Genomic DNA, 20,925 nt, shown 5'->3' with positions numbered 1-20,925 from the left:
TCAGAGTTCCAACCAATGAGAAAGCTCATTGTCACCTTGGAGAAGTTGGTTGAGGGCACCAGTGCGATCACAGTAGCGAAATTGCGAACGAATCGTCGAAATAGTCCAATGAAGCTGCGTAGTGCTTTCAAGTTAGTGGGCTTCGGGAATTTGGATACGGCTCAAAGTTTAGGAGGGTCGGGAAGAATGCCTTCTTTGGAGACAACGTGGCCTAGTATAGTCAGTTTTCTTGCTGCAAATAGGGACTTTTTCAAGTAAAGTTGGAGACCAGCATTCCGGAGACAGATCAAAACTTGTTGTAAACGGCGAAGATGGGTCGGAAAATCGGGGGAAAAGACAACGTCATCGAGGTAGCAGAGGCAAGTATGCCACTTCAGGCCGAGCAGGATGCTGTCCATCATGCGTTCAAAGGTAGCGGGTGCATTGCAGAGACCGAACGGCATTACAGTGAATTCGTACAAGCCATCTGGTGTTACAAACGCGGTTTTTGAACAGTCAACGTCAGCCATGGGCACCTGCCAGTAGCCAGAGCGGAGATCTAAGGAGGAAAAAAACTCTGCTCCTTGTAAACAGTCAAGTGCGTCGTCTATACGTGGCAATGGGTATACATCCTTCAGAGTAATCTCGTTAAGCCTTCGGTAATTAACGCGAAATCGTATGGTGCCATCTTTTTTCTTAACTAGGACGACTGGTGATGCCCAGGGACTACTAGATGGCTGGACGACACTGCGTTTGAGCATATCGTTCACCTGGTCATGGATAACGCGTCTTTCGCTCGCCGATACTCGGTACGGACACTGCCGAATGGGTGCATGGCTTCCGGTGTTGATAGTGTGCGAAACAGTCGTCGTGCGGCCGAGCGATGTTGCTTGACAGTCAAAAGAGGAAGAGAAGCCTTGGAGCAAGTGATAAAGTTTGGCTCGCTGCGTCATCGTAAGGTTGCTGGCAATAGATGGTGTTACCTTAATTTTAAGCAAGTCTTGTCAGGTCATGAATGCAGAGTGACATGGCAACTCTATGGAATGGATTTTCTCTGGATTTTTGTTTTTTTTTCAATCGTATCCACTTCTGTAGCTCGGTGGCTATGGTGTTGCGCTGAGCACAAGGTTGTGGGTTCGATCCCTACTGCAGCAGCTGCATTCTGATGCAGGCAGAATCCAAAAATGCTCGTGCACATTAGGGAACCCCAGGTGGTCAAAATTAATTGGGTGCCCCCCCCCCCCCCCCACTATGGTGTGCCTCATAATCAGGTCGTGGTTTCGACACATAACACCCCAGAATTGATTTTTGTCATGGGGTCATCTATATTTAGTATGTTCATTTCATGCAATATGATGAAGTGTACGAATTTTGTGGCCCGATTAGGTACTGTGACATTATTTCTCTTTGTAACTACATTGATCTTGATTCTATTTCAAGCCAGCTTTGCGTAACATTGTTGCTGCGTCTTTGGGCAATGCCATGCGAAAAAATTTTTTTTACTTATTGTGTGTACCAGATTCTCTGAAAAAAGGCCTTCTCGGTGATTACACAAAGCACCTAACTCATTGTGGAAGAAGTGCTTTTTCTAGTATTTGGCTGCCACTGTGAACTGTTGGCATTGGTGGGTTGCGACCCATCGTCCATTCTGGGCTTGGCGCTTCTGTTGGTAGTGCTTCATGGCTTGCAGTGACGTGTTGACTATTGTGTTGGAGGATGGCTTCACGGTTTGCAGTGACGCGTGTTGACACCCAGCCTGCTGCACTTTCAGTGATCGCCTCTCCCTTGCATACCCCCGGGGGTTGGGCGGTGTATTGACAGCAAGCTGTCTTGGCATGACGCAGCTTCTTCTCTTCGCCCTCTAGAGGCATTAAGGCTCCCTCTGCTGGGTGGAGACATGCCAGTACTGGAAGGGAGGCCTAAGCAATTTTATATATAATTGTGAGTTCCTTTAGATGGCAACCTGCTGCACTACGATTAGGTTGTAGCACATGTGTGCATGTAGAAATGAATTGAGATTCAGCATATCTGATTTCAAATTAACACTGGCGTGATTGCATAGGCTTCATTTTTCAAGCATAAAGCATTAACTTTCGTTGTCAGCTTTGCGTTGCCATGCGATGCAACTTGTGTGCCAAGTGTCTCAAAGCTCGTGCTTGCATGATTGAAGCTGGTAAGGGGAAGCTGGTATGTGGGATTTGTAGGTGTGCGTTCATGGTCTAATTGGTCAAGCATTAAGCTGCTGTGCTGAAGGAACCGGGTTCGAGGTCCAATTCGTCGAGCATTGAGCTGCTGTGCTGAAGGAACCGGGTTCGAAGCCAACCGCAGGAAAAGTCACGTGGTAGTGGTTAAAAAGCACACCAAAGTGGGGTTAGTAGGCTAAGAATGCTAATTGCATTAAAATAAAATGTAATGTCAATATTCTTTCAAGTGTTACTGTGAAATATATATTTTAAATATTTGCGTTTTTATTTATCAAATGAAGTGTTCTTGAAAAATCAATGTAAATTAAGAGCAAACGTTTTTCCAATAGTATTATACCTCATCAGTACAATTTTTTTCTGTAAAAGCCCAATTGGCAGTTTGATATGGTTAAATATTTCAATAAATTGCCGCGTTTAATGTCCAAAAAATGCACGGTGGTTATGAAGAAAGCTGTAGGGGGGGGCTCCAAATTAATATTGCTGATGTGGGACTCTTTATCTTAATGTGTACCTAAATTTAAGTACACAAGTTTTTTGCATTTTGCCCCCATTGAAGTACAACTGCTGCAGCTGAGAATTGAACCTGTGAGCATGCTCAGCAACAGAACACCATAGCTGCTGAGCCATTGTGGTGGGCACTAAATACTTCATTATGAACTTGCTTGTTCCAATGTGTATTTTCTCCACTGTCAGCTCTTGGTGTAAGAGTGCCTCTCGCAGCGGTAGGAGTTGTCCCCAGGGGATGGGGCAGGGGGGCAGTTGTCATGGCACTCGCATTTTGCTTGCTTCCTTTGGTGGTTATGCACTTTAGCGTTTTATGAAACAGCATTATACAGATAATTCAACGGTGGTTGGCATCGTGGCTTTTCTCAAAGACAGATGGGAGAGGGGGGAAGGCACTTGAAGGAGAGAGGAAGAAAATAGATCCAAGGCGGTGATAAGTAGGCAGTCACGATGAATAATTCATCATTCCGTGTTATTTTGGAGTCATCTTCTTTAGTCACTGGGAACTCCGGTTGCGTCGCCGAATATGTCTCCCTCAGAAGGCAGCCATGTCTGAAGAGGGGGTGGCTGCTGCTGCTGCGGAAGAGAGACGGCGGCGCCAGACTGAAGCAGCACAAGAATACTGGGCTACCAAAAGCCCGAGCAATGCACCACTCACTGGGCAGCCACTTGGGCGTGTCAATTGGAAAGCATGGCGGCCGAAGAATGAGAAGCTTTTTGTGACTAAGGCAAGGGCAGAGAGGGAGTGGCGTTAATGCGAGCCTGGGCTGCAGTAAAAATTGGCCGTGGTTCAACTCGGTTAAACCAAGTTTGTCAAGTGATAGCACTGTTTTGCTTTCTTTGGGAAAGGACACAGACGCTGCTCGGCGCCGTCACCAACTACCGCATCTACAATTGCACCACAAGACGACATACAGATGCTGCTCGGCCCGGCAGCAGCAGCGCACGAATTGACCTTCGTGCTGCGTCTCGCTTCAACGCGAACTAAGCGTCGAAAGCACAGCGCATACGAAGCTACCAGAACTCTGTACACTTTGTACACATCGAAGATTGCTTTCAAGATATGGGCACCCACGCCGCGTACGCAGCAGCCTCCGGAAGTGGCAGGCTAAGTCCGAATTTGACTTTGGATGAGGTTGAAGGTCAGATTTACGGAACCAGGCGTTTTCTGGGTTTGTACCTGGAGTAGTAGAGCTATCGCTCTAAAAGCTAGACTTCATGCAGCGATTCGAGGACACGTCGACTTTTCAGATTGCATCTGCTTCAAATGAATTTTATTGTCGGTTCATGGAAAACATGCAATGTGTGTGGTAGACTTTGGTTCTCTTAAAAGTTGCATTAAAATACTACTTTCAGGAATGTAGTCTAAACGGAATGTTCATGGAATGCTGGCAGAAAATGTCCGTAGTTTGAGAAATTTCAGGTTCATTCAATTTGAATTCCTGGTGGGAAAGATAATTGATAGCATCCCCCAAATGGTTGTCACATTACAACTCTTTCAGCAGATAACATGAGCCCCTGGACTTTTTCTTGGTCGTTGGGTATAGGTCCACATTTTACAAGAATTGGTTGTATTCTAAGGTTTAGCAGCAGCTACACCAATTCGCTGGGCACCAAAACAGCCCCCGCACCTTTGACAATGGTTTTTCATACTTATAAGATAATTGCTTTCTTGAAATGCATACTGTGGAACCTTGTTAATATGTACCTAGCAGAATGCAACTCGTGGATTCGACTTGTGGAGGTGATGTGTGTACCTATATTTGTATGACGACGTGAGAACTAGTACCACTTTTTAAGCGCACCCCACATTCAGCGTTTCTGCTGGCGTCTCTTGGCGTTGCATCTTACTGCGTCGTTGCATGAACGGCACCAGAGAGGGTGCCCAGCCTTAAGATAAGCACGTAGACCGGTGCCAGCCCAGTGTCACATAATGTAACCAGATGGATTTAGCTTGAAATCTCCTAAAGCAGTGTATTGTCAAGTGAGCTATAAGGAATATTCCCGAATATAGCTTTAATGCCTTCTTTATATGTCTACGGTATTAAAAAAATATTCAAGGCAGCATGCACGAAGGCTCAAGCAACTGCTTTCGCAGACTCTGCGATGGCAGCGGTGCACAACAGGAACTGGATGCTGTGCAAGTCACTTGCAAAAGTTGGTAGTAGTGTGGCCGAGTGCGCACACATGCCGGTTGGTTTTTGTTGGTCTTAGCTCATTGAGCCGCTTCCGGTGATAACTGGCATGTCCAGAGCTTGGTGGCTTTGGCTTGTTGCCGACACTGGGTGACAAAACGGCGGTAAAAATGCTGAATTGTGGTGCAGCCTTTAGAAATGCACTAGTACTCTCTGCCGCGTGGTGCTAATCACCTGTGCGATTTGTGTGCAGCGCGTTGCCCACTAAGCGCATGCGGTCATCGTGTTGGAACACTTTCTGGGCACATGCATGTTTACCGGCAGAGTGCACCCACGTTTTGTGCGAGCATCTATGCAGTTGCACTAACTAGAGATGCACTAACCAGTAAGCATATGATCAGCCAATGAATTAGGCTGCATGGAGACTGGGTTGTGGATTTGTTGGAACCAAGTCTTAGCCAGTGGTATGGCTTAAGCATGTACTATCGTGCTCAGTATGAGCTGCAACACGTGACCGCTTTGCCACGTGCTTCCCCTTGTAGCTCATACTGAGCACGATGGTACATATCAACAAGGTGTTGCTACCTTAGAACTTGCCCCCTCTATCATGTGAGCCCCCTGTCAAGTATGCCATCACCTGTTCTTGCCACCTGCTTCTTGGGAATTCCTCAGATGGGCTGACAACTACCGCCATCAGCCCAAGCAAATAGAGGTTGCATTGGTTGCATTTGGGAGAATAAGCAAGTTTCTCACAATGTCATCTGCTACTTCCTCCTCACATAGAATTCTTGGTAAAAATTAGTTATCCAACACTAATGTTGAAATTTATGTGTAGCGAAGCTTTAGTGCAGCGGTTAATTAAATGTTTAGCAACTAACAGTGTTGCATACAATTGTATTTACTTATGCAACATGCGATCTAATGCAATGTTCGTTTATCCTTCACGAAAGTCACAACTTTAATCTCGTGCAAGTTTTTGTTTATGGACAGCATACAAGCTATGCCTAAATTCAGACACCACATCAGGTGGATGCATTGCGAGACTTTGTCATGACGACGAAGGAAATGTGTGATGCTTGTTGAGGGAAGAATTGTGATGACCGATATATGCACATAAAAGTGCGACACGTACTAAGCAACAGTTAAGGATTCTGTGCCTCAGTGGCATTACAAGGATTGGCCAAGAATAGGTGCACACCCAGTGACACGTACCGAATCGCTAGATCAAGTAAATCAAAAAGATTCCGTTCAAATGTAATGCTCTATTTTATTAACGCTTTCCTTACCATGAGGAAATCGGCTGTTTTTTGTATGTTTGAGTTAGGAATTTTTTGTACAGCAGCCAATACGTTTACAATGTCATGCAGTATATAAAAGTGAAGGTAAATGAACGTGCTTTCAAATAATATTTATTGAAAAATACAAAAAATGTTATTTGCATAAAAAATTCTTTAACAAAAAACTCAAACTTCGGTAAGACATAATATCTCTTGCAAAAAGTTCTTTATGGGAAATTCCAAAACATACCAATTGATATATCCCGTGGAAACATTTCTTTAAAGAATTATACCCATAAAGTACTCTTTGAGTTAAGAAAAATTACATGACGCATAGTGAAACATAGTTCTTGGTTGGTCCTACTTACGATTTTTTTTTTCAAGAAAGGATTAATTTACAGCATAATACTTAATACAAAGACACGAGTACTAAACACACATTTCAACAGTACATTTTAGAAAGGAACAGTAATTACGAAATACATAATAACCAAACGTAAATAATTAATGAAACTCACGGCAAACTTTCGTATGATAGACATATCTTCTGAGAAAAAAATTCCCTACGTTGGTTTGTCAAGAATATGCGTCCGCGCATATTTATTGGTGTTTATACATATAGCACTGAAACACAGAAAGCCATTGCGACTTATGGCAGACAAAGTGGCTTGTTTCGAGTAGTGTAAAAGGGGTCGACCAGCCTGCGCAAGAGCGGCGGAACTGAACATGACCTGAGCCTGCATAAAGCGGGAGATCAAAGACTGAGATGAAGATGTGCCTCAGCCAACAATCCGGGAACCAACATTCCTTTCCCACCTAATCCCCAACAGCGGCCTAGAGCCGTCCCCTTCCTTAAAATATAGGCTTCATTCATTCATACATATAGCATGAACACCCTCCACCGTAAAGGACAGGCGAAAGAAATTGAGAGCTCACGCCAGCCGCTTCGGACCTCTACAGAGCATCTTCCCAATGTCAATTCCTGGATCTCTCTGGGGCCGAAACTAGTGGCAGCACGTCTTGTCCAAATGAAGTGGATACACCATAAATAAATAAAATAATAGTTTGCACACCAACAGGGCAATTGAACCGGCTGTAGATATCAACAAACAAAACGGGAGGCGAAAACAAAACTTGCAGGTGGGTAACAGCTGATGTTCCCGGCTGATCTGCTGAAGTTTCCTCGCCTGAACTACACTCCGACGGCGCGACATTGATGTCCGAGTCATCGCTGCTCAGAAAGTCCAACAGACCGCTTCTAGGATTGTCGGGATCAAGTGAAACTGCTTTCTTTCGAGCGTGCGTATGATCGGCTGTCGACCCCATCACGCCGCTCAAGTGCGCGTCGACCTTTGAGCTCGCTCGCCTTTTTAAAAAAAATGGGAACTGCGCAGAAATGTAAAGTCTACTATGTATGCAATCGCCAAGATGGTGCTACGAGTCCAGGAGCGCAGCAGTTTTTTTAAAATAGGCGCTCAAAAACTTCGGTCACCGGTGATCGATGCCTAGTGCTGAGATAAGGAAAGAGTTAGTAGGTTGTGTGCTTTTGAGGTACTTGTGATCCAGCATTACATATTCAGTTTTTATGTGGGAATTTATTTTTTGTTACGCAAAGCAGGCACTTACTGGCACTACTTTGTTGGTCAGCATACAAGGGGTTCTATAAGCATGTTCTATAAGCAGGGGTTCTATAAGCGCATATAACCTTTGTATATATATATCCACAAATATATAGGCCTGGGTACCGACCGACGCAGACAGCAGCAGCCACACCGAACCTGGGAGGTTAGGCAAAGAAAGTTTTGCTTTAAAAGTAGCAAGTCACTTCCAGAAAGAACCAGGCCAAGTGTTGTTTCAAGCTCAGCAGTGGCTGTCGGTCAAGTTGAATCCAAGATGTGTATTCACCTGCCATATGTGGAATGCAGCAAATTTATTTCGTAATCGAAACTTCTTCAAATTAATACGTACTTTCATTTGAGCTTCACCGAAGTGACCAACTTCCCCAGTCACGGAAGCCATAATTGCAAAAGATAACTGTAGTATCTTTGGTGCAACAATTACTGGAAACTTTATCTCTCTCGTATAACATTTATCAACTCTTAATTTCAGATAACTTTGAGTCATTCTATACCCTTAGTACCATATTCTTTGTAGTGTGTCCTGGAGAGTTCACATATACGAGCAGTAGTACTGTTTGAAGTCGGTAAACCTCATCGGGACCTTCACAGTAATACTCTGTGAATAGAGCTGTGATTACCCATAATTGCAGCTGTAATTTTGTAAATGCAAGACAAGAGAGTTGCAGGAAGATGGAGCTTGAATTGATCAACGGGCCTCAGCTTGGAGCATTAAAAGGGCCCTGAAATACTTTTTGAACATAGTAAAAAAGCGTTGATCTGTTAATGCGGCTTCTGTCAACAGGTGTGCCAAATATTACACTGCATGCAGCAGAGAATTTACAACGTCATGTCAAAAACTAAAAATTACATGCAGAATCTCCTCTGGGAGTTATCTAAATAATGCGCAAGCATTTGCTACTCATCACCTGCTGTTTCGTCGTCGTAGGCTGCTGTTTTGCATAATTGTGAGAAACACTGCAAAAGAATTGTAAAATGGGGAAGCGCAGTTGCAACACCGAAATGTTAACCGAGACCAGCATGAGATGATAAAGAAAATGCAAGTAGTAGCAGTGTTCACTTATGTTATATGATGGTGTGTCTGGATGATGCCGCTGCTTCATTGAAGACGAGCACTGGCCAATGCGTGCTGTAGTATGTGACGTAATTGAACAGTGTCACGTTTGGTAGACCTCGTATGTAGACGTGGTCGGTGATGCTGCCTCCTCTCGCCATTATCAACCGTGATTATCTGGCGTCCGCGAGGGGTCGATCTTGAAAGTGATCTTGATGGGGATAGAGTGAGCAGAGTGCTGATAGCTTCGTGTGTACTGTGTTCTCACCGCTTAGTTCATGTTGAAGCGAGAGGCAGCATGGTCAATTTGCTGCGGGCCCTATCTTGAAAGCGAGCATCTTAGGTGACGGACAGACGGGTTTCCTCGTTGGGTAGGCATAAAAATGCTTAGGCATTTAAAAATCGCTTGCTCTCTCCTTTGCATGTTGTCATGCAGCGTCATTGCAAGCAGCTGGGCCCACCAGCAGCTATTGGTTGATTTTGTGGTAGCAATAATTTCATTTTTGCACTGCCGGTATACGCACAATGCGCATTGCTGCGTCTGCTGCGCGTGACCTCTAAGATGAAAAGCATAGCATAGATACCGTGGCTGCTACGGGGTGCTGCCACGAGATGTTCAATGTTGGGCGGGGCCGTACTCTTTTGTGCCCCCTTCCCATCTCTCCTGTGTAGCTTCCAGCGCACTAGTGGAAATGAAAGAAAGCCGCTCATCAGTCTGGGATAACTACGTCTAACTTCGCTTGTGCTTGAAGGATTTGTGAAATGTTTGTGGTAGGAGATTCGTGAGGGGATGTAATTTACGATGTGTGAGTGATGTCGTTTTACGATTACTTATAATGGTGTTTCTGGGCTCCTTTAAGCCTGGTGCCAACATTCCAACGAGGCGACTTGTTTTTGTCGGGGCAAGTGCTGCTTCGATTGAGCAACAACTGCCCTGACCAGGGCAAGTCCCTTTGTCTGATTGTTGGCTGCTTGAGCCTGAGGCTTCCCTTGTTCACCCGCTGTTAATCACACCTTGCCAGCAATTTCTCATTAAAGAGAATTAAGGTACTTTCTCAGTTCTTTACATTAATGCTATTGAACCTTCGTAACATATCCTTTTCTCCTTCAGAAGGAACCGGGGCATATCCATTGCAAACTGGAGCAGGCGGTGTGAGCTTTTTGGCAAATCATCTGTTTTCACGTAAAGCGTGTAGCTCCCATCAACCTTTCATGTACGCACTACAAGACAGCACTTAAAGAAAGTTCAGTAGGAAGACCTATATTTAAGCACGTCTGAGCAGTGTTTATTGCTGAGTTAGCCGTATAACTCGTGTGAACGTCGGTAGGCACCAAGTAAATTTTCTTCTTGGACACGCTAACTTTTGATGCACTTGGCAACACACCAAAAACAATTTGCATTATTAAAAATAATCCCTCAGCCTATTTAAGCTTCTTGGACAGTGGCACTACATTAACTCTCATTTGAGCGATAAATTTCCTGGCAAGTTCTGGAACTGTTTGTAAGTAAAACATCACATTCCAAGACAAGGCCGGCATCAAAGAGTAACTTTATTTTTCATTTGTTCTGTAAAAGCATACATCGAGCTGGTGAAATTTGCAGAAGTTTGCCTAAATGATGAGAGGCGCCCAGTTGTAATGTATTCAAAACAGCACACATGGTCTGCCATCGATTAATTTCTTCTTGCTGCCTATGATGGCTCAGCTGGGGAGTGTTCTAGTGGACTCTTGCAGAACTGATTGGCTGGAGCTGCACGAGTTAGGAGACAGGTGCCCCCGCTAGTCTCCTTCTCGCTCGGAACAGCTGCAGCCAATCGGTGACAGCCGAAATTGACAGTCCACTAGGGGGGCGGACTCTTGCAGAATACCCCCCCCTCAATACCCCCCCCTCCTCGCTCTCACCTGTCCCCAGGGAACCACCACGTGGCTCTGACAGGAGATGGTAGAAGCATTGCATAATGCCTATAAGTCCAGTAGAGATCTTTAAGGGTTTAATCCGGTACCCATATTTATCTGGTTATATTTGTTCCAAGATTTGCGAACATTGTTATTCTAGGGTAGTGATTTCCAACTCTAGGGATGTACAACTAATCAGAGGTGTACAACTAATTAGAATATCAAATTGTTCGAATACGAATAGTAAATGTTGAATAGTTGAACACTGATGCATATGTATTTACAGTAGGAATATGTATTTCAGTATGTTTAGCTACCATGCCTGTACTGACAAGTGCAGAAAAGACAGCTATGTAGGCACAAACGATAAGTTTTAAACACAAGATCACTGATTCGTCAATAAAAGCTTTACAAATATCCTCTCAACCACAGTTATAGCCTGGTTGCAAATAAGCTCTTGAAAAAAGAGCAGAAGTTGGCGGGAAAAGAAAAACAAAGCTGTTGAAGGTCTTATCTACCATAGACACATGTAAATCGGCTCGTTGGAAGGAAAACACCAGTGCTTCTAGCATAATAAATAAAACTGCTTGGCTAGACTGCCAAAATGGCAGAATAAAAGCAAAAATCGCAGCTTGTCTTGTAGGCTTCTGCTGTGAAAACTTCAACGGCTTGCATTTCCTCTTTTTGTTTCTGCATTGCTTCAAAAACTTCTGTTGTTTCAATTCTGGGCCTGTATTCACAAAAAGCTCTTAAGGTAGAGTTGTTTATAAGAGCTAATTCCAACTAATTGTGATGCTGGGCATATTATTAACAACGGCGGCCGGCCAATAAAAAGGCCACTTACAAACAAAAAGCTTTGTGAATTTGGCCCCTGGTACTTTCTTCAGCAGACAGAGAACAGCAGCAAGAGTTGAACGTAGGTTGTTGCGAAATATTTGGTAATTTTTTTAATATTTGAGAATACCATATAGTTCCTCTATGAATGCAAATAGTGTCAAGTATTGTATTTGTATTTGAAACGTCGAATATTCACCCACCCCTGCAACTAATACTTGTGCATACATAATTGTTTTTTTTTGGGGGGGGGGAGGGGGGGAGGAGGATTTGCAGCAAGGCACATGGGAAATTAAAGAAAATGAAATAAAAGCTTGTAACTTGGCATAGTGCAAGAACTGAAGCAATGTGTCTGCAAACTAATTGTTCATCACTCAAGTGGTGTAGTTTTCAGGTACATATGGCTTCAGTACATCCTTTCTCGAGTCTGATCGCCGTCGTTCAAGGGCATAACCAAAGCAGGTGTCTAGCATCTGATGTTGCCACAGGAGCCAAGCACTAGAATAAAAAGATTGCTCAAGTGGACATCAAGAGCCTAAATGCTGAGCAACCTTTAGTGCTTTTGAAATGGGTAATGAAAAAAAAATTCTCTAACTTGCACTGGTTGTTTTATTAAGATAGGGAATAGGTAACCTAAATGTGACCCTTAGTGCGGTGTCTGCAAATTTGGTTTCAGAGCAGGATTGCAAACCACGAAAAAAAGAAGCCACAGTCTTTTTAAATAGACAGGCTACCTGCTTTCAGTTTATCATATACAGCTTTACTCTAATGCATCTGATTGCACTGAAGCAAGTGCTATCATTATTTTAATGCATCTCCTTGACTTTCTATTAATTTCACCTGGTGGGCCCAACTCCATGTATATATCTTGCTTTCCATCTGAAATGTGTACCACTGAAGTTGTGGATCATTGTGTTTTGTATGTGTTTGGCCAGGGGACTTCACGCTTAGCTAGCGTGAAGAGCAGCTGCGCTTGGTATCTGTGTGTCAAATGATTTGTGCACAGCCATCTCGCAAACCCTGTCCTTTTAGCTATCGTGCTTGCGCAGTGACTGGCACTGCGCTAGTGTGGTCAGAGGTGTCGAATGGTAGCCATTTACTACTGCAGAGTTCAAAGATCTGTGTTTGTGCCCTGATCATTGTGACCCCTTGGAGCTGAAGTACAAATGCAGAAAGTGCATTCTTAAGGCACATCAAAAGTGACATAATTGAAGGGGCTGATTAAGCGCTCTTTAGTACACTGAAGTTCATAGTGTGCATTGGTTTTCATTTGCAACTGGCTTAACATCGTTACTTAGGTGACTCTGGAGCTTAGTTTCAAGGAGCATGTGGCCCTGTTGAAAGGTGCTCCACATGAATGCATGAGCCAGAGGCGACATGGGCCCCCAGCAGGCATTTAACTGCATGATGCATTGTGGTCTGTTCATATGGGTTGCTCTGGTGCCTCTGTAGCGTCTGACCTCTTCCTTTGGCGCATGCAGCTGGACAGGTTCAAGGAGCCGCCTGCATTTGGTCCCATGTGCGACCTGCTATGGTCGGATCCACTTGAAGACTTCGGCAATGAGAAGAATGCGGAGCATTTTAGTCACAATAGCGTCCGCGGATGCTCATATTTCTATAGGTGGGCACCAAATGCTTTTGCTTCCATTCAGTTGCAGCCCTTGGGCCTCTCCTTCTTGCGTTTGGGATAGGGAAAAAGATGGCATGGCAATAAGAGTAGCCTGAATATTTTTTTAAAGACAGTATATTGCCCAACTTTTGCCTTAGCTGGCTTTCCTTGGGTAGGACCTTTAATTGTGGCTGAATTGGCACGTTCTCGTGGCTTGGCAGTGCCACAGAGGTGGTGAAAATAACGAAATAAAAAAAGAACTTGTGTGAGATTATGTCACATGCTCAATAGAATGTAGGGGAATGGCTAATGATGTATTCCAGTGACATTTGCAATGGGTGCATGGGCTGTGTGAGAACCATGTTTATGAGGGATTAGCAGGTTGAGTGCAGGAAAGATGAGGAGAGATACATAGGAGGCCGAACTACTGTATATGAGTAGCAGGTGTACCTGGTGTGTGTGCCCAGGTCTTATGGTTGCTATCATAAATTGGTCGATGCGTATGTGCTTTTACACCATTCCTCGAATACCTTTACACATTTGCAATGTGTTCGCCCTTATTTTTCCTGCTGTTTTTATGTGGTTGTAAAAGGTCGAAGCAATTCGAAGCAAGATGCAGTGCTCATAAAGCTAAATAATGTGCTTCTTGCTGTAAATCGACACACCATATTGTGCATGCATTCTTCTCTATGAAGCCAGCTGTTAATGAAAAGGATATTTATGCTCTGCAAGCATTTTCTTGCGCTTGAGCCAGCCTTCTGGTTCTACAATGTTTATAATGCTGCAGGTGTGCACACATAAGAGTGTGATTGCATTAGCCTATTACACATTTGAGGTCGTTTGCCTGAGTGAATCTGCAGAAAATAAACTAATGCATAATACTTATCTTTCCAATTGTGAGTGTATAGTTTGGTTTTTACTGCAGTTTTTTTTTTCTTCCAAAAAAGGGTCGTAGAACTTCCCTAATCATGTTTGAGCCATGAAATCCAACTTGAATCAGGTGGAAAGCTGACTGTATCAATGTATAAGTATAGTGTGATTTGGCAGAAGCTCGCATGGACACCAGACAGTAGAAACAAATGTGTTGTAGTGTTTCTTCTGACACATGCAACTACTGTCTCCTTTATTACGTGAACTAAGCCGTATGAATGGCACTTGAAACGAAGGACACAAATTGTGCAAGTTTTGTTGTAACGAATTAATAGTGTCGATTGAAGTGCAAGAAAGAGGGGCCAACTGCTATCCTGGTGTGTACTTGTGTGCATGCAACATGACCTAAATAATGTAACAAGAGCAGATTTAGGTGGATATACTGATGTGTTGTCTGCCTTTTCACAGCTATGCAGCATGTTGCGAGTTTCTCCAGCAGAACAACCTCCTCTCTATCATTCGGGCTCATGAGGCTCAGGATGCTGGGTGAGTATTGTCACTCGTCAAAGTGTGATCGCTTTGTGCAGTGTAGCCTTGCGTTGTCTTGGGAAAAATATTGCTGTAGTATTGCAGAAAATTGTCCTTGAAAGGGTCCACCTGGTCCCAGAAATGCAATTAAAGTGCTGGCTTTTGCTTTCCATGCCACTAAATTACTTCACCTACATAGCAGCTTGAAATATACAAGCACTTCAGACTGCTGCAATCAAGAAGCACAGTTGATGAGTTTGAGGCCATAGGGAACAATGTAGAAGGGGGCAAAGGTTACCTCCCCCACACTCTTTTTTTCTTTCTCGTGAACATTGACAGGCACCTTGTAAGTAAGCACTAGATGGCAGGGTTGAATCGAAAATACACAATACACCAAGAGAACTTCATAAGTGTCCATGGTACTGTTGTGTTTCGGTCTGTTGAGTCTCTATGCTATACAGCAAGTCTGCTACCAGTACCTTCATGCACATAGATTTAAACTGCCTTTTATTTTTGCAGTGTTCGAAAGGATATAAAAGAGCACCCATGCATTTGATACACTTTTAATCTGAGCATAGGATAAATTAAGCCGATTCTGCATGTCCCACAGGGGTGGCATTAGTGGAAGTAATGATGAAAAAAAATGGAGGTACTAAATAAAAAGGACTTGTGTTATGGCAGGATAGCATAATCGACTCGAGGTTCCACTGTGTGCGCTGCAGCAAGGTTAAGTCTGCAACGAAGCAGAAAGTTGGGCGAGTTGTTCTTGTTGCTCCCGAGAAAACATTGCTGCGCTAAAAGCACAGGGAAGAAGAAGAAAAGTCGGTTTCACCCGAAAAGCGAAGCATTGATTGCTATAGCAAATTAGCAGACAGCCATACGAAGTAAGGATAGTACTTTTATCGGCCGTATCAACTTATAAACATTCGCTTGCTAACTAAATTAACAAGCATGCTGTCAGCGCACACAGGAAACATGAACACATCACACTCGATGACCGCAGACACTCGCTGTCAAAATGGTGGTGCGAGGAAACGGGGCAACAGCAGCGAGCGAAGTCACCTTCATGCTGTTGTCCATCGCTTCAACGCAAACTGAGCGCCAAGAACACACAGCACGCACATAGCTACGAGCTGCCGCCACACATCTAGACTCTGCCCCCGACGCAGATCGCTCTCAAGATATGGCCATGTGACAGCGCGCGCAGCCGCGACATACGCAGTATCAGCCGTAGAATGTCGCCCCCCTCCCCTCCCCCTGATGCTTCGCAACGTTGGGTGCCTTGTGCGCAACGGAAGACGGCGCGGCGCGTTTCCTGTCCGCTTTCCCCTCTTTCGCGTGGGCGAGATTGAGCCACGATTGTCAGCTCCTCGCGCACGCTTTCACTCGCACATACAGCATAGGGCGTGCGGCGACGGTGTTATCACCCTTGGACTTACGGAAACTCACGGTGACCACCGCGGTGGCAGAAATGCGCCTGGAGTGTCCATATAATTGCTATTGCAATAAAAGCACGGAGATTAGATGCTGATTCACAACTGACAGTTCATTGTAAATACACATATCATTTATATACAAAGGCAATAAAATTTGAACTTCAGAATTTGCAATGTGAATAGCTGTTACATAAAAGAACATATTGTCAATCCTGTATAGGGCCCCTAAACCACCTCTGAAATTTTGGACACATTTTAAATAGCCATTCGTATCTTGCACAGAATGTCATGATGATCATCCGTGGTGTACATGGCAGGGCTATGCTCTGCGAGTAAGCCACAAATTCAAAAAACAATCCCGTACTCCTTTCTGTGCTTTTCCAATCAGTTCTTCACATGTCATGACACCAGCAGGGTCAGGTGCAAGATGTCACCAAGATGAAAGCTGTCAGTCGCTCTATTGACGAGGGATGAACGCTGGCTGTGTGTTCTGAGAAGGGAGGTGGCCTCGTCCATTGTGCGCCACTCCGTGAAGCTGCCATTGATCCAGCATTGCTGCGCAGAGGGCAATCCAAGGCGGACAATAGAGGAGCCCCTCTGGTTCTCTGTGCTGGTCAGCTGATGTGACCCATAGCTTTTGCTGCACTCCACGGAGTTGACCCGACAAGAAGGGAGAGGGAGGGTAGTGAAGACAAGCCAGAAACTTCGGTGGCCACTTAGTCGTTCCACCCCCCTGTGGCTTCAATTCTGATTGCAAAATGGGCATACGTGCCGTGGTTGCTTCGTGGCTTTGGTGTTGCACTGCTAAGCATGAGTTTGAGTTTATTCAACCACATGATACTTGAGAAATGTGCATTTGTGGTTGAGTATGAGTTCACAAGATCAAATCCTGGCGGCGGCGGCCGTCATGCCGCATTTCGATGGGGGCGAAATGCAAAAACGCCCCTTTACCATGCCTTGGTGCATGTTAAAGAACCCCAGGTGGTCAGAATTAATCCGGAATCCCTTACTACCACATGCCTCATAATCAGATCGGGGTTTTGGCACGTGAGACTTGAGAATCTAATCTAAAATGTGCAACTGCAGTGGGTAATCAAAGTAATTAGGGCATTTTATTAATAAACTGGCAGTGACTTTGTGAAGTCCATGCTCACTAATGATGTATTGCAAAATGTTTTCTCTTTTTCAAGTACTGTCTTAGTGAAGGCTGTTCAGATCTATTGAAACGCACGTCTGCTTGTAATAAGTGGTGCACATTTCTGCTATGCGAGTGCTGCCAGTGTAGAACTCCTTCCAAGGTTTCAGCATTGCACAATGTGTGCAAAGCATAATTCTCTTGTGGAGCGGCAAAAGTTGTGTGCATAAAAGCAGTCCGGATGCATGCTTATCTTGACCTTTCCAATGGCAGGTATCGGATGTACAGGAAGAGTCAGACCACAGGGTTTCCGTCGCTCATCACCATATTCTCGGCACCAAACTACTTGGACGTTTACAACAACAAAGGTATGTCGCCCCACACACACACACATAAATGTATCGTGCAACTTATTGGCTGTGTCAAAACACCTTGTAACTTTATCGGGAGTCAGCAATCACGCGCAACCCACTCTCGTCATGTCGGCAAGATAGGCATGGATAGCCTTATTTCTGTATTCCACGCCTTCCATTGTCTTTGGTGCCTGATGTTAATTTGAAACTTTTCAACTTTTGCGCCATTAGATCGCATGATATTCACTACTATTGTATCGCTCCTATGTTTACTAAAGAGAAATAAGATTCCTTCATCTAGCTCAAATCATATCCTTATCATCAGGCAGTAGCAAGGACATAGCAATGAAAGAAACTTGAGATAACCATGCAGTGCTTGAAATGTCGGCCTCGGAACATGGCAAAGTGCGAAGCCTTCTGCTGCCAAAATGTGCATGAAAATACCATTGATTCAAGTTCGCATCGGCCAATAAGAGTGCCCCCTGTGCACCACATGACTGCAGTAACCAACCGTGATGCTAGTTTTCCCTTTTTGCACTTGCTTTTCTTGCTTTTATTCCTGCATGGAAAAATACAGCGCTGTAAATAGTCAAATCTCATTAAAATGTAGTCGGCCGGGAAAGCTGTTTAGGTATGCACTAAACGATGTACGAATTAACCACTAATACCAGTAGTGGCTACTTACCTGCCGCAAAAGAACTACGTTATGATGCTCTCTAACTCTCTCATTTGCGGGTAGGCAGCAAGAAATTGGTAATCGCACTTTTTCCACATCACAGATCGCTTTCAAGATACGGCAGCCACCACCGAACTCCTCCCTTTCTCGCCTCGCGCGCTACAAAAGCGCGCTTCCACCCCGCCTTCCTACCTCGCGCTAGATTGAGTCGGCTGACACTTGCAAGTAGGGTCCCCAGAATATTGGCTAGTCTGCCGTCCGCGCGCTGCGCCGTATGGATAGGGCAGGATGCTTCCTGAATGAAAGCGAAGAAGGCGCTGTGAGCAGGCAGTATGCGGCTAGTGCGGTTGGCCGGAAGTCCTCACTTCTCAACTTAATTGCCCCCGTCGAACAACTTCGTTCTGCGATAGGATCAGGCGTGCGCGTGTGGTCGCGATCGCCAGTGGGAATCTATCTGCCTTTACGTTAAGCGTGTGCTTGTGGTTTGCTTGGCCTCCGAGTGACAATCGAAAGCATGCTGAACTTGCTTTCATACCTCAGTAGCATTAAGGCTTCAAATGCATACTTACTGCATGTTTGAGCATGGACAAACTTCACCCTACTGCTGCAGAGGTTTTACTTATAATCAATTCATTTGCATTTTATGACTTTGCAAAACCACCTAAATCAGGAAACTGTGCTCTATAACTTATCACTGCCCTGGTTTCTGTTCCCAAGGTGTAACCAGAAAATAGGATTTCAATACTGGACGAATTGATTGATCCAGGAAAGTTTGGCGATGCCGAAAGTGCACTGGAATGCTGCGCTTTGTGCAGAAGCATTTTGTCAGATCGCACTGCTCTTGTGACTGCAAGAAACCATGATAAGCTCATATATTATGTAGTAGGGTACACGGCAAGGAGGATTTTAAAGATGACCTCATGTAAGGAATGTGCGCTGTTGCTGAAAATTGAAAAGCTAACAGCTATAGATAACAGCAAGGCTTCAGGCTTCGCATTGCAGTTCGACAATGGAGGCTTGCTGCACCCCTCAGGCTCTATAAGAATTATTATTACTGTCCTTGAAGACAGTGTCGCTGCATTTTTCAGTTTAAAAAGACCAATGAGAAAAGCATTCTCGACTTTACTGAATTTCTTGCTCGGGTGCATTTTCCTGCACTAGCCTGTCCTGAACATGGTGCAAATCACTTTTGTTGGCGAAGGAAGAGCGGGCATGGCTTCCAAGACTGGAGGATAGCGTGCGTGTACCAATCTTGAAGGCTATAGTGGGGGCCACTGGAAGCCAAGCCAGTGGAAAGTCGAACATGGCGGCCCCCGCAATTGGGTTGCGTGGCTTGGAGTGAGCGATTTAGTCCGGAAAATCGAACATTGGCACCTAGATTCTTCCGAAACATCGGTTGCGAAAACAGTTTAGCTTTATGGGAACCCTGACGGTGCATCTATGAAGTCCGGAATATCCAACAAGTCCGAATTTTTGGAGTCCGAAAAATCCGTCGGCTAGTGTAGTAAAGTTTGACTCTTCTGCGTCTCCGGTTTTTCACGAAGTTTCTCAATAATGAGAGGACAGCAAAGAAAGAAAAGCTAAAACATTTGAAAATGAGAAGATGTAAATAACTGCATTTCACGAATTGCATCACATCTCAGACGCAAGCTCAGCGGCTTTACGAACCTCTTGCCAATTCATCGGTTGTTGTGAGCTGTAATTTGTTTACACTGTTTTCTAGATGTTCTTCATTCTTATCTTTATAATTTGTTTTTGCTGTTTTGCTGTTTTTCTCACCCTTAACTGCAAATGCTTTCTATTTGTCTTGTATAGATTTTGAACGAGCGTGGGCTTTTTTCATTTTTTTCTTTTTTTTTACCCTTTACTAAGCCAAATGGCACACCTGTACCTCATATCTTCTTTTTTTTGTAACTTTCAACTACTCCGGCTATAACTGCCAAAGGGCAGCTGGCAGTAATGCAGAAATAAATTCAGTGCTAAACTGCGCAGTCGCTTTGTGTTCCGAGGAAACCGCTTTCTAGTATTTCATTATTGCTTGTGCTAAAAAAACTAAAAAATCTCTGAACAGAGTTGTCATTGTTTTATTTTCATTTGGCTTTTAGGCAGTTGGCGAGCAAGGTAGAAGAGTTGTATGCCCACTCCACAGGCATGCTTGGGATGCAACTCGGCAAAAAGTCTTCACGAATGAGTGCCACGTTACACACCTAAACCATCTCATCACACCCGTAACAAATATTGCTCTAATGCGGCACAAGTATGCGGCGGCAGAAAATCATAAAAACAAGGAATGGCTAAACTACGCCGTATGTGAGCGTGCTTTCACTGCACACCGCCGAAACGCCAAAAGATTGTCAAACAGTTGCTGCATGTTTCGTCTACCGCCGGAACGTCACGACACATCGTCGGAAAAAAAAAAACGAAAGGGAACCACTCGCGTAAGAAATGCATGTGTACTTTCCACATGTATGGCTGAAAAAGTTGCGTGCAGTGCTGCTGCTTGGGCGCGATCGAGGTCGTTGTTCGGAGCGCGCGTTCAATTTCGCCGGGCGTGGCCTTGGTCAACCGTGCACGGCGAAACTGAGCGCGCGCTCTAAACAATGATCTCCGATTGCGCCCCTGCCTTTGCCTACACTGCTAATGTGAATTACTGTATATACTCGCGTAATGAATGCACTTTTTTCCCCAGAAATCCAATGCAAAGGTTGGGGGGTGTGTTTATTATGCTGAGTAAATTTTATGGTGTTTTATGAGTAAGCGTTTTTTGTGAAACTGCTTCAAATTTGAGATTTAGTGCT

General features: G+C 44.5%; 1 protein-coding gene across 4 annotated transcripts in view; it reads left to right on the top strand.

Annotated features, from left to right (window-relative positions):
- Nucleotides 1-20,925, top strand: part of LOC119437739 (serine/threonine-protein phosphatase 2B catalytic subunit 2-like) — a 105,826-nt gene that overhangs the window by 38,036 nt on the left and 46,865 nt on the right. For all 4 annotated transcript variants that reach the window (XM_037704707.2, XM_037704710.2, XM_037704709.2 and 1 more), the window contains exons 5-7: nt 13,002-13,141; nt 14,468-14,545; nt 17,372-17,466. In XM_037704707.2, the coding sequence (XP_037560635.1) occupies nt 13,002-13,141; nt 14,468-14,545; nt 17,372-17,466 (313 nt within the window). The remainder of the gene's footprint in view (nt 1-13,001; nt 13,142-14,467; nt 14,546-17,371; nt 17,467-20,925) is intronic.

This window comes from Dermacentor silvarum, chromosome 1 (assembly GCF_013339745.2).
Source record: "Dermacentor silvarum isolate Dsil-2018 chromosome 1, BIME_Dsil_1.4, whole genome shotgun sequence".
NCBI lineage: Eukaryota > Metazoa > Arthropoda > Arachnida > Ixodida > Ixodidae > Dermacentor > Dermacentor silvarum.
This window is presented reverse-complemented; position numbering and strand designations above follow the sequence as displayed.